The sequence below is a fragment of the Staurois parvus genome, unplaced genomic scaffold (genome assembly GCF_062004578.1).
Source record: "Staurois parvus isolate SC_StPar_1 unplaced genomic scaffold, SC_StPar_1.0 ptg000011l, whole genome shotgun sequence".
NCBI classification, from domain to species: domain Eukaryota; kingdom Metazoa; phylum Chordata; class Amphibia; order Anura; family Ranidae; genus Staurois; species Staurois parvus.
The window spans coordinates 35,130,844-35,145,380 of record NW_028317807.1 but is presented as its reverse complement, the minus strand read 5'-3'; the positions used below and the strand labels follow the sequence as shown (position 1 = coordinate 35,145,380).

The following is a 14,537-nucleotide window of genomic DNA, read 5'->3' as shown; positions in this document are numbered from 1 at the left end:
AGTAAAATGTTTAACTCAACCAGAAGTCACATAACTTTTGTTAAAAAAAAACAAAAAAACAAACAAAAAAAACCCCACATACACACACACACACACACACACACAACTGGTTGTGGTCGACTACTGCAAGTCACTGCAAATCCTTCAGAATGACCCAATGTATAAAAAGGAATGCTCATTTTTGGTTCGGAGTTTTCGGATTATCAGAGTGTCGGGAGACGTCAGATGGCTTAAAGTGCAACTTTGCTGGCAAACAGTATAGTGGTTTGCTTTTTGCCCATGGTCAATAATAGAAGGATTTTTTTTAAGCACGTTCAAGCCACGATTTTTTGACCAGGATCACCAGCTAGGAATTGATATATTTGGGTCCGATCACAATAATGACAATCAGTTTAACTGTAAAAGCCTGATTACGTGTATTCAGTACAATTACTGCAGGCTCATACACTCCCATCCAAGTGCACAGATCCAAGTGTGCTGCTCATCAATCAGAAAAATAGCCAGAAATGCCATAGAGAATCTGTCTTGATGGAGTGGCAGTCATTGCCATCAGAATTGTATGCCATTATGATGAAAATTAGATGAATAGTAAAAAGGTCTTCATTACATAGTAAATCCATTACATAGTAAATCCATTAAGGCTTAAGTAGAAAATACCCAGCCATCACTCACCATCAGACCCGTAACAGTAGTGACAGTTGTACCAGGTGGTGTGTCAAACTCTTTCACCGGTTCAGTTTTCTCTTTGGGGTTCACACGTACCCGGTAACCAGTAAGCTGGACAGTAGGTGCATGCCAGCTGATTGTAAGGCTTGCTGGAGTCACTTGGGAGAACTGAAGATTTGTTGGGGCAGGAATGGCTGCAAAATGATAGGTGTTAAATTATCAATAAAAGGTTTTACAACACAGGATACTCTTACGCAATGTGGAGGCATGCAAAAAAAAAAAAAAAAAAAAAAGAAGAAGAAGCATGCAATGCAACTTCAAGAGGTTGTTTCATACATACAGATATGAATGTGAAATCCCTGACTAGTAATAGAACGTCTTTTACTATGGGCAATGTGGCCTCTTTTAGGTGATATTCCACATATCAGGTGCATAGGCTTATTGTACAAGACACTTCACAGAATGACTATTTGTAACATACAGAATTCATAGTCAACACTCGGAATGGTCAAGATGAATTCAAGGAGTAAAGAGTTACCACACTGCGCCTTGCTGAATAAGCCAGTTATGCTGGTACTCCCAGTCAAATATTTCCACTGTATGGCATTCAGTTAGGCTTTTTAAAGGCCCGCAAGTTATATCTATTTTATTAACAAGTTTAGATGCAAATAATTCTTAACTACATGTAAAACTATTTCTGAATGTTCTCAGAACAGCAGTAATGTATAACAAGATTTAAATGCTAGAAAAGTGTTATTTTTGTCTGTGGGCTTCTTGGTCAATGATACTACTAGAAAATTGTCCATTTGGTGACATCTTTTACCAGCCATTGCCGCTGGAAGGTGAAGGATAAGTACATGCATAGTAGTAGTTACTAACGGCTATTAATCTAACTTTTATGGTCCTTTATAATGTATAGCAGGATTTACCATAAGTGAACAATGGAAGGGTGAACAGAAAGGTGAAAGACCAAGTTACAATTATTGGAATTAAGTGAATATAGTTTGCTGGTGGATGGAAACTGCAGGACAACAAAATATTAAACAGACACACAGAACGCACCAAGTGCTCCAGATACCTGTACGCTGGGTTCCAATCACGGGCTTGCTTTCCATGTCATCGTGCATTGCCACGATGCTTACAGTGTACTCTGTGCCCGGCCTGAGACCGTGCAATTCAGCAGTGTCGTCATCTCCTTCCGGAGCTGGAAACAACTCTCTGAGTCCATCCTCAGGGCTTGAGTAGGTCACTCGGTAACCGGTAACCTGCCCTTCTGGGATTTCCCAGGATAGTCTAATTGAATCAACATTCACTTCTGGAAATGCCAGTCCCTTGGGTTGATCAATGTCTGTCAGGCAAATTAATTACGAAAGCAATTAACAGCAGAGACAGCAGCAGAAGCAGCAACAGGAAAGAAGAAGCTGCCAGAGTATTTCTACTCTCCTGGCAGTGGAAAATTATATACGTTGTTACAGCTTGTTAGATATAAAAAGCAGCATTTGATAGTCTGTCCATTCAAAACCGGTTTCTTTTTTTGTGTAGATGTTGGTGAGCTGAATCACCCAATGGCTTCTTAAATTTCTCATGGACTCCAGCAGTCCAACTCTAAATCCCACCTCCTATTATGTTGTCTTAATAGCTGCCACAGATAGTACAGCAGAGGTAGTGGGATCCAGTGGCTGTTTATCTAAAAGGCCAACAGGCCATTTAAGCCAATACTACTATAGTATTTAGGAAACAATGCAAAAAAAAAAAAAATTATAGTTTTGAGTGGACTGACCATTTCAGCAAATAAAATATGTAGCCACCTTAAACCAGACAACTGTGCAAAACCATGCTAAATTAATGTTAAATTCTTTACATCAAAACAAGCCATCATTAGGAAATTAGCAGGCAAAATTTCTACATTGCTAGGAGCACATAGCTCTGATTCAGTTAGGTGTGAATCAATGCAATGCAAGTTTGCCAAGTATTCCAAAGATTGGAGATTATAGATAAGAAATGTGCAAACTCTCAGGAAAACTGAGCATGTTTGCATATGCCAGCCATTGATGAACTACAAACCTTAAAAAAAACAAAAATAAATGGCTATAGGTCAACAAAAGCAGATATGCTAAAACAATGCACAAATCATTGATCCGTTTTGGCTCTCAACCTTAACACCCAATGCAAAAGCTTAATATGCAGGAGTCAGTTTGATGATGCAGTGATACTAAATGCAATTAACTGCCATGTTCACAAGCACACTAGCAATTAGTTTCTAAAACAGTAGAGCGCACTATACAGGATTTAGAGGACAGAACTTTCTCTGCACTCCACTGAAGCCACTAGCTATGCATATTTTACACACTTCAGTTTAGAAGTAGTATATTGATTAGGAAAAGCAGTCTAATTATTTCACCACTAAATATTTTAAGAGAACTAGAAAACATGCAGCATTAATAGTTTCTAATACCAGTTGGGATACACTGGAGCGCCATGTTTTATTACTTGAGAACAGTTTAGCCCATGAGATCGCTGGACATTCATCCATCACAAAAGGGTGCTTCTGAGTGCCTGCACTTCATACTTGCAAGAGTTTGCACAACCCCCAACAGTCTCTTCAAAAGGAAGATTTAGAAACTGCTACAACCACTATTGTTCTTTGGTGGACAAAGTCAGTTAGGATGTTCTCTAGTAAACCCCCCACATCCCTGTTCACAAATCCAACAATTTTTAAGTAAGATCTCTTTAAGCAATGTCACCCTTTCAAAATAATAAATAATAATAATAATATTAGATGATTAAACTGGCAAAACTGACAAATCCCAAAAAGGAATACATACTTGTGACAGCTGTCTCAATTAGGGGCTCACTCTCTCCGCTAACACCCAAGGAATACACGCTCACCACATACTCAACAGTTGGTTGAAGCCCCACAATTGTCACTTCTGTTTGATCTGTAAAAAAAAAAAAAAAAGTTAACATTTAAAAAGGTGCAATTCCCTCTGTAAATATAAATTCTACTCATTTGCCCCCATTAGATCAGTCTCCAAATTTAAATACTTGGGTGTGTTGGTTCAGCGTGACCTGACTAAATATCTTTCGGACAATCTTTATCCTCTCCTACAACAATTGCAGGCTAAATGTAACGCCTGTACAAGGAGAATGACAGGCGCATGGTGTAGCAATCCATGTATGTAGTATGAAGTTCCAAGTGCACAGGGGTAGTCCAGTAGGCACTGAGTGCAAGCTGCGCTGGAGCGAAGCGCAACTCTGCGGTAGAAGAAACAAAGTAACACAGCGCCTCTAAATGTGTACTGTAATAGTATTTAATAAAAAGATAAGTAGTAACTAGCATCTTAGAAATTAAAAACAGGCTCATGTAGTGGAGAGGTAAACGTCTTGTAGCCAGATGTTGGGTGACTGTACCAGAAGGTGATAGCCTAGGTCCGCCAGCAGATGGTGCCTACATGAGCCTGTTTTTAATTTCTACGATGTGAGTTACTACTTTTCTTATTAAATACTGTTACAGTATACACTTTGAGGCACTGTGTTCCTTTGTTAAATGTAAAGTCTGGTCTTCCCTTCCTATTAGCACCATAGGCCAAGTAAATCTATTTCAAAAGGATAGTTCTACCTCCATTTCTCTACATTTTTTTCAACACACGCCAGTACAAATCCCGCAGTCCTTTTTTCCGTTGTGTGGATGCTATTGTCTTACTGGGCTGGGAGGGCCCCTAGACTTTCAAAATGGTGATCAAATGGTGTTTTACCATGTGACTGCTGTGTCCAATCACAGCAATCACATAGTAAACACTGGAAAGTGAAAGTAAAGATCTTGGCAATGGTGCATCAAGAGGTGAATGGGTAATTGCACAGGTCACATACAATGGGAAGAAGAAGGGTGTAGGCTATGGTAGAGGAAGAGTGGTTAATATATAGGTTAGAGACAGGATGGGGCTGACATACAGGAGAGGTTGGAGTTTTTATAAACTTTCGGCATCGAATGAACTGGTGCTGGCTGCTGGTTAGGAGGCTCTCTTCCTCACACACCGTTTGGTGTAAGAGCAAACAATGCTTCTTGATCACTGGCCAGCAAGTCAGCTGATAACTGCAGTCTGTGTTTACATTCTGTGATTGGTCACAGCTATTATGTATTACAGAGACACTCTCATTGGCTCTGTACCATTTGATTGTGATCTACGGTCTTCAATCACAGCGTGATTACAGTACCTCCTCCCGCAACAAGAGGAGAGCAAATAAGTCCACAAGAGGTTAAATGAGGTTAGGCAGGGTGCAAGAGGAACTGTAGGCTGAACAGTAATTTTTTTTTTTGTTTAAAAAGACTCTTTTCTTAAAAGGCAAAATGAAAGATGCAAAACAAAAGCATGTCAGCTGAATTTTCTAAAATGCTCAGTGTAGGTCAGAGTAGGAATAAAGATTTTTGTAAAAAGCTTAGAAAAAAAAGCCATTAATACAAATGTAAAATTATTGAACTACTAGCATTTCAAGAAAAGGGACAGGGTGTTAAAATGTCTAGCTATACATATCACAGTTACAAGTTTAGAAAATAGCCATAAAAAAATTCTGGATCATCTAGTTGTATGTATTCCTCATGTACCCCACAAAACAAAAAATATAATTACCTGATGGCAAATCTTGGGAAATTGTCTCTCCATGACCACCTTTAGGTACACTTGTAACTCTATAACCAGTAACTTGGCCAGCAGATGGTGTCCATCTAACATGGATGCTTTGATCTTGGACATCAGTCACTTGCATCTCTGTTGGTTGCTCAACAGCTGAAAAAAAATATACCACATTACCACTTTTATTTAGAAAGTGTTACTAGAATTCAATATGTTGCTCCTTTATAAAAGACAGTATGAAATGCATTAGTTATACCTGTTGAATGAACAATGGTAATTGGCTTGCTTGTAGCAGGACTGTCCCCTCGGCCAGTGACCGCATACACTGTAATAGTGTAGCTTATGCCTGGTTTTAGGTCTCTGATAGTTGCAGTGTTGTAAGTGCCAGGCACTGTGAATTCCTGAGCTGGAACTTCGCCTCCAATGTGAGTAAAAGGAATCAGGGAATTATTATGAACTCACTTAAAATGGGAACCATAAATCAACTTAATTTTAACAATATACTAAACATACCGTTCTCTGATGAAGTAATTCTATAGTATCGTACATTGACTGAAGGTGCATCCCAAGAAATTGTAATTGTATTGGGAGAAGTAGACGTTGCATGTAGATCAGTTGGTACATCAGACACTACAATAGAAAAAAAAAAAAAAAAAAAAAAAAGAAGGATGCAGTTTCAGAGAGGGGAAAACCATTGGATTTGTGGACCTAAAATTATATGTAGCATTTGTTTGGGCACTTTAATCTAGCCCAGCAATGATGACTAAATAAATGCTGTAAGATTTTTTTTTCCTTTTTCCCTGCTTGAGTGACAGCTGCAGGGATGACTAATGATTGCAGGACCTACCCCTAACAACCAGCTAGGAGGATTTGGATTGGCTAAGTGCATCCCCACCCACCACCAAGGGAAGAACAGGGATCCATGTATGTGGGTGCCAGGGAAAGAGGCTCTTGGCACCTGTGGGAATCTGTATTCAAGACTCCAATTGCGGTTTCTCAGACCTTGGTGAGAATTTCTCAGGAGTTCTCTGGAGAGCAAAGAGCTGAAGGAAGATATTGCTGCTGGTGGACTGAACTATTACCTAGTGAGCAAAATAGACTTCTGAGCATCTACAGCTCATCTGTACTGTAGGAAGGAAGTTGCAAGAGGGCTTTGCTACCTACAGCCCAGGCAGAATAAGACTGGCTACTGAGAGTACTGTGCTGTTGTGTACAAAGGCTGCTGCTGTTTTAACTGTTGGGAGTAGAGAGTTGGAGCAGTGTTTACTGCTGCAGGGGAGATTGGGGTGAGAGAATCACATGCTTCATGTGCTACATGGTTGTTCCAGAGTGTTCCTGCTATCCAGAGAAGCACATCTTCCAGCTACCACCAGCTACTAACACTTCAGAGAACTGGCTTGGTTCATCATTTTTACATTTTTGCCAACATACATTATTTTTAGCTGTGTACGAATGAAATACTACATATACATTTCTGTTTTGGAAGGAAGAAGTTTGGTTTTATCATCCAACAGTTTCTTACATCTCAGAATTTGCCATCTCACTCCTCCAAAGTACATGGAAGTGCCCAATTAATACTCCTGCATTAGTGGGCAAAGCGGAAACAAATGAAAGGCAGCATGCCTAGCTGAGAGAGAAATGAAGCCAAAGTGCAATTCAAGATACTTGCATCTATTCAAAATGGAAATCTTTTAAAGGTGGACTGAGCCTCTGAAGGCAAATCTTAATATATTGTCACCAGTAAGAAATTGGGCTGGCAAAGGAGATCCACCCTCTCCATTTGCCTGGTTTACCATTATCATTGAAGGTGAAAGTAAAAAAATATCCCAAATTTTGGGTTGTCTCCAGCAAAGAGGAAATCTTCTAATGGGGACATTAGTTCTGATGGACCTGGTGAGAACCATGAATTCTCTCACTTTGGAGGGTCTTCCTCTCACTACCTGTTTTGATTGGACAGAAAGTGAAGATTAATCTCCCCAATGGGACAGACAGCAAAAACAAACCTTACAGGGGTTATAACCCTCACTTACTCTATCCAAAAAAAAAAAGGTTTTGCCTATAGTTCTACTTTAGGTATTAATCCTTCCCTGGCCAAAATGCTTAAGTGTGCAGAAAAAAGGAAACCTCACAGGTCATTGGTTTAAGAAAAAGATGTTTCACAAGTGTTCATTCCAAAAAGCCCCATGCCAAAACAATGTACAAAAAAAAGGTACCATTTAACAAAGCCTTTTAAAGGACAGTGGTTTCAGGCACTCTATGTACCTGTAGCTTGTTGGCCTACAAGTGGCAAGCTCTCCTGGGCACCATTGACAGCAATAATACTGACAATATACTCAGAGCCTGGAATAAGGTTGGTAAGAGTGATGGAGTTTCGTGACGGAGGAATTCTCTCTTCTTTGGGACGCATATTACCACTCTCCAGCTGGTATCGAACTTTATACCCAGTGATGGTAGCACGGGGGGCATTCCAGTGAACAGTAAAGGAGTTTGTGGTGATTTCAGAAAAGTCAATACCAGTTGGTGAATCAAGGTCTGTGGAAAAGGGGAAAAAAAATAAATTATAAAAACACATACAAATATATCTATATCAAAAAGCTGTATACAAGTGGTATGTGTCCCAAAGGAAATTCAGACCATGACTCATGTACAGGCATTTTTTTTTTGTATTATGACTGTTGCATAATATGCAGGAATTTACTTTGTATACAAAGTAAAGTCTTTGTGTAGACTGGGCTCTTTATCTCACATGTCTGCTGGTTGAAATGCAGGAATCTTCAGCTTGCGGGAATAAAACATGCAGCAATGAGCCAACATCTGTCCTTTCTACTACAAAATGCCTCAGAATGAACTCACTGGTATTGCACTCACTAGCAAAGCAAAGAGCTTAGAGCAGTTTCGAAGACCGACAGATGTTACCACATAAAAAAAACCTAACATTCTTGAGCATTTGGGCCAAATTTCAAATTCATATTCCCCACAAATGTATTTTAAGATTACTGCTCCTTTTGCTATTTTTGATATATATAATCACAGCAAATTAACTTATTTAGGTATTTTATCTGCATTAAACTGTGTGCTCCACAGACCAACTTGCAATTTTGTGAATTAGGTCTCATCTTGAAAAATGAAGTGTGGGGCAGATACACACTTGTACAATAAAGGGTATGTGTTTAAAAAAAACCCCACACACTCAACACAAACATTTATACTTGCCTAGGTGGATGCAAAATCAATTCAACGCTGTATCTGTCCCCCACCGGATCTAAAACTGAGAACTGTGTGATCAAATATCGCTGATCGCTCAGTTCTCAGCCTCCAGTGAGCAGAGAGCTGGTGACAGTTACTCACCAACTCTCTGCTCTGCCCCTCCAGTGCTCACTGGAGCATCAGGCTGTGAAGAGTACGGGGACAGCTGGCTAAGCCAGCTGCCGGTCCAGGCATATCGGTGAATCCCAAGTAACATCAGCCAACACCAAGTCACAAAAGTGCAGAACGAACTGCACTCCTGTGATCCCCAGGAGACGAACAGACATAAAAACTTTGGAATGGAAAGGAGAAGTATAATCAAACAACCAAAATAACATCAAAAATAGAATATCCACTGGGATCCTTGTACATTCATGGTAACAAATACCCCCCTCAGTACCTTCACCAAAAAAAGCTCACTCTTCTGTTTAAAAAATAAACATTATATGAAGTGCCTGGAAGCAGGTTTCCTAATTTCAATAGGAATATCTGGAAAAGTCACTTTTGTGATTAGAGAAATTTGTAAATATCTAGGGAGGGAGTAAACTCCACCCCAGAACACCATGAAATTGGTAAAAACATCAGACAAAAAAAATTGTTTTAGTACTCAAGTAATGTCAACTAAAGCATAACAAATACTCACTTGTTCTATGTACTCCTGTAAGTTCAGCACTTTCCCTTTCTTCATAAACTGAATGAACATTGACCCGATATTCTGTATATGGAAGAAGATCTACAAAAGAAATAAAATCGCAATTTTATAACCAATTAAAACACTTTCCTATGTGTGATCCTGATCAAGCTGAAAGCAGCTCAGAAGATTAAAGCTTAACCAAGCACTAGAAACTTAATGGAATAACCTGTAAAATTTGGCATATCTTGAAAAGGAGCAGTATAAAAACTAGCTACATTTTCTGAATGCGTGGATTCAAATTGGTGCTAGCTGGAGAACCCCCCTTCCCCCTCCCCTAACAGCAATCTGGATAAATACAATATGTTGCTCACCTTATGGACATTAAACTAAAGGATTTCGTTTTGGATGGTGTGGAGGGATTACAATGCTTGTCCATTTTTATTATAGTCTGTGCCCCTGTTAAGGGGGTTCACCCTCTTTGTCCGGTTTACTGTTATCATTGACCGTGGACGTAGAGAACATCGCAAATTTTGGGTTGTCCCCCAGAAAAGTAATGGTTTCACGGTTCTGTCCAAACATCAGCATATATTTTCACTAAACAATTAAAAAAGACCTATATCCATGCTCACATTCAACTTGCTATCTGAGCAACTTTTTATTTTAAAGTACTTCTATAGCGCCGTCCCCAAGACTAAGTTTTTGTAGTTAACCAAAACCTGTCTTTATAATTACAATTTCCAGCTGAAGTCATGCTTGGACTGAATGTGCTTCATTTGTAAACTAAGGAGGGAGCAGTGGTATTTTACTTGAATGGGCACTGTCAGAGTGTTTACATTTTATGGAGCAGAAGAAAAAAAAAAAAAAAAAAAAAATAATATGGAGGAGACTAAAGACTTGCGGGGTCTGAAAGTGTTGTGAAGACAATTGTGGCAGGAAAATACACTATTTGTGAAACACACACACCATTACACTGCAATTTCAATTCTCCATTTATAGTTGAAATCTTACTTGTTAGCACAACCATGTTATCGGTTCGAGAGATGGATAATTCAGTAACATCTTCAGGTCTCTTGACAGGGAAATAGCGTACAAGGAAGTTGGACAGCTCAATGGAAGTTGGGGGAGACCAAGTCACACGCATTGTGTCAGGACCAGTATTGGTGAAGCGCAAGTGTGTTGGGGGTGGAACAGCTAAAACATAAAAGATTAATAAAAAAAAAAAAAGAAAAAGAAAAATTTAGCCAATACATGAAGTGTGCACATTTCAAACAAATATTCATGCACTGAACATGCAAACACTAACTGCTTTAAAAAAAAACAAAAAAAACAAAAACACACTATCCCAGATTTACTAGATTGGGCATTTACAAAGGGTAAGTCATGTACGTATTTATGGTTCTAGATTAAGAGGCACTCAGGTTTAACCAAGACAACAGCCAAGACTTGTTTTTCAAATAAGTGAGGAAACCTTGGAGACTCTTAAAGCATTAAAGGCTTAACTGCAGTTTTATCTGGAAGATTTCCCCTGGAAAGATTTAGGGAAGATTTCTGGTGCCACCTTGGAAGTGAAGATAAATGCCCCCAGTAGGATTACAGTAAAAAGGATACCAGGTTGGCATAGGTTACTGTATTTTGCACATTAGTGATTCAAGATACACTCTTAACAGGTGTTTCCCATTACATGATTAAAAAAATAAATAAAAATAAAACAAAAAAAACTGTATCTGGACATTACAAGAGTTACCTTACTTTTTATAAAATTCTGAATGTATTGCTTGTCCTGCATCCAGCACCTTGCTTTATCACAACAGAATATTACAGTAGTATAAAGTATGTGTAAAATACATTACAGTACGACATGGTTTCACAAAAATCTAAACATAGAAATTTCTAAAGGTTTTAAAAAGATACGGTTTCCAATACTGGAACGTAACAGGAAGGGCTCCTTTAAAATGCTTTTTGAAGGACATTCAAACATGCATGCAGCGACACCATCATTCCAAAAGTTACATGCAGTGCAGAGGGTAGACACGGTTGTATGCGATTCACCCACATGTGAACATTACATCTTTGTTACAATATTTACTTCGGATTGTTAAAAAAAAAAAAAAAAAAAAAGAAGGGAAAGAAGAAACATAGATCTAGGTTTTAAGATTTTTTTTCTCATTTCTGGGCCTGTGATACAAATCACATCCCAATCTAAAGAAGGATCCCCTATAGGCATCATTTAAAGAAAAAAAAAATGTTATAGTTAATGTATGGTTTCAATTGCTCTGACATAGCAGCAACAAAACCTGCCATGCCCATTTGATTGTAAGCTATGAACCTCTAGAGAAAGTCAAATTTTAAGAATCCTTCATCCAAGATATTACTGAGGCCAACATATTCCTTTTCATTATGCAGGTGAACACAGACAACAGAACCCTCCTCTGCAAAGTGGCTAGGATTTTACAATCACCCGTTTGTTGTATGATTGTGGTCGGGGCGCTCTCTCCACCGTTAATGAGGGTTATCACGCTGATCTCATAATCAATGCCGGGCTCCAGTCCTGAGACCTTGTAATACCCCTGTGAAGGGTGCACAGACTCCTCGTAGACAGGAACAGACTCTCCTGCAGCAACCACCGTGATTCGGTAGCCGATAATGGTGGAGGAATTAAGGGGTGTCCATCTCAGGTCAATACTTGTATCGGTTACATCGACAAACTTTAGGTCAGTGAGCTGGGGGATCTCTGGCAGGGTGATGCAGGAAGCAGAGGGAATGGAGGCAGGGGGAGGAAGCAAAGCATGTCAATCAAGAATTGCATAATTACACGTAATTATTAAAGCAATACAAAAATTAGAAAAAGCAACTGATACTCAAAGTGTGTCTGATTTCATGAAAACAAGTATGGAATTGATGCTTTACTGCATTGAATTTTGCAAAGCTTGTGCAGGTAGTCCTTTAGACAGATAGGATTGCACATGTAAAATGCATGTGCAAAAATGCTTTGAATGTTTTAAGAGGTTAGTGTATAGCAGTTTCAGCTCTGAGTTTAACGTACAGAAGACTCAAACTGGCATGATGGGTGCATGATGTTTTTTTTTTTTGTATACGTGCATCTATCCCCTACCTACATTGTAGGTAGCCAGTATGTGGGATACACCAGTGGTCATCCTCAATCTACCAAGTGTGTCTAAAAAAAAAATAGGTATTAGCACTGTTATATCGCAAACAAGAAATCCTAGAATGTACACCATGCAAGTCAACCGAAATGTTAAACCAGAAACATTTCTGTTTTCTTGTGTTGCTGTTGGAATGGACTTTTAGAAGCACCATGAAATAACACCAAGCTGACCTGGATTAACTAGAAGATTACTGTATTAGGATTCCTGTCACAGTGACGTCACAAGCAAACAATACAACATAGGCCAGTTTAGCTTACAAAATGTTGCCTCCACAGTGAGGCAGCAAGAATTCAAACCAAGAGGACAGGAAAGTAGCAAAAATCTGTAGATGGTCTGTAGTAACCAACTAAAATTCTTGTTTAATTTTTTCAAAAATGAAATGGTTGTTGCCACTGGTAACTCCTCCGATTTGTACTCATTTTGTGAAGAGAGGTTGGGTTCTATTGGCTTGACCAAGTTTGGGAGATCATCCTTTACTTCACATCTCAGTGACAACCAATACTGTGAGAGCAAGTGACGAAAATCCCCACAAGAAACCTCACCATTTGGAACTATTCTAGCCGCCCAAAATGTTGCTCAGTATCAGTTATTCTAGTTACAAAGACAAATGGATGATTTGCCTGAAATGTAGGAGTGTAAAGGTTCATAAAAAGAATCTCCAGACACACATTGGCACATTTTCATTGGGATGCAAGCAACACCAGCATTACATCAAGCAGAGATTAGTGCACTATATAGTTTTACTGTTGCAAGAAGATATTTGCCAGACACCATGGGAATGCAAACCAGTTATGAACACACAAGGTCAACCATGTTAGAGACATTATATGTGGGGAGTAGGACCTTATTTTCTACATAGTGATATTGTTCCGAGTAGAATAATCCCCACAACAATATGGAGACCTAGTAGGCAAGATCTACCTATCCTGAAAGCAACAGCCCCATTTGCAAGTGTGAATGGGGCCTTAAAACCACTGCTGCTCAATAGTTAAGAAACCAATAAAATCATGTTAACTCAAATACCCAATCCATAATTGTGTTGCTCTTTAAAGCCTTTTGAAAGTATATTTTGTCAATATACGGAGCTGCATGAAGTCAGATTATTGAAGCAAAGAATGCGCTAAAAGCAATGGAAGCAGAGAAAAAAAAAAATGTGCAGATACAGGTCATGGTAACAAATTTATCAAAACCAGAAAAAGCCTAGTTAAAAAGCTGCAGTAATAGTCCCATCAATACCAGGGTTGTTTCCTAGGGAGGTAAAAACAGGCACAGTATAGTCAGCCCTTACCTTGAGAGGTTATTTTGGAGAGGGGGACACTTTCCTCTTCTCCCTTGACTGCATAAACACTGATATTATATTCCACACCAGGTCTAAGGCTCTCAAAAGTAAAAGAGGTCTGGCTTGCATCAACATCATCTTCTGTTGTATAGGCAAGCTGCCTTTCTGTGGGAGAGGAGGTTATCCTGTACCCAGTAATTCCTGCAGAGTAAAGAAGTAAAATTGGTTAGAAATATAGAACACTTTAAATAGAAAAAGAAAAAAAAAAAAAAGTCCAAAGCCAATATAAAATCCACAGCTCTAATACCAGACAACAGTCTCATTGAATCAGTTACATGTAATAATATACAATGCATTGATTTATTACAGCCTTTCAAACAGGGTGCTGTGGAACCCTGGGGTGCCTTGGTAAAATGCCTAGAAATTGCCCAAACATTGGCAACAAACTGGCGGCGTGGATCCACGCTGCCTTTTTGTTACCTAAAGACATAGGTTTTTATTTTGCTAGTGTAAGAGGTGTAGAAAATAGGCAGCCCCATAAAATTTAAATCCAAAGCCTAATACCTAATATAACAATAATCTATCTTTGTCAATAGAAGATACTAGTGATTGCATTTTTATTGTACCATCACAAGAGGGCAGAACTACTTCCTGTGATAATAGGAAGACACAGAAGTAGGAACCAAAAGTCTAACACTTTCCTACAGGACAGTGATTACAGTGAACATATCCAGTCACATGTAATTAAGGGTTTTCTGTGTTTGTTACAGGTAAGCAGGAGGCTGTTTAACATGATAAATAGGACAAAATGACTTAACATGTGCCCTGGTGGTTAGTAAATGTCGCTGCTACTATTATACAATCAGATTACTTGTAGCATAAATGTGAATATATATTGCAGCTATATGATTTGG

General features: G+C 38.9%; 1 protein-coding gene across 6 annotated transcripts in view; it reads right to left on the bottom strand.

Moving 5' to 3' along the window:
- The window catches only part of FN1 (fibronectin 1), a 92,308-nt gene that overhangs the window by 25,679 nt on the left and 52,092 nt on the right, over positions 1–14,537 (bottom strand). For 3 of the 6 annotated variants that reach the window (XM_089672363.1, XM_089672372.1, XM_089672380.1), the window contains exons 24-34: positions 13,633–13,824; positions 11,636–11,908; positions 10,186–10,368; positions 9,187–9,276; positions 7,560–7,829; positions 5,811–5,927; positions 5,554–5,715; positions 5,295–5,450; positions 3,492–3,605; positions 1,745–2,014; positions 673–860 (exon numbers count right to left, since the gene is read on the bottom strand). In XM_089672363.1, the coding sequence (XP_089528489.1) occupies positions 673–860; positions 1,745–2,014; positions 3,492–3,605; positions 5,295–5,450; positions 5,554–5,715; positions 5,811–5,927; positions 7,560–7,829; positions 9,187–9,276; positions 10,186–10,368; positions 11,636–11,908; positions 13,633–13,824 (2,015 nt within the window). The remainder of the gene's footprint in view (positions 1–672; positions 861–1,744; positions 2,015–3,491; positions 3,606–5,294; positions 5,451–5,553; positions 5,716–5,810; positions 5,928–7,559; positions 7,830–9,186; positions 9,277–10,185; positions 10,369–11,635; positions 11,909–13,632; positions 13,825–14,537) is intronic. The other 3 variants (XM_089672384.1, XM_089672389.1, XM_089672395.1) reach the window with 3 other exon arrangements.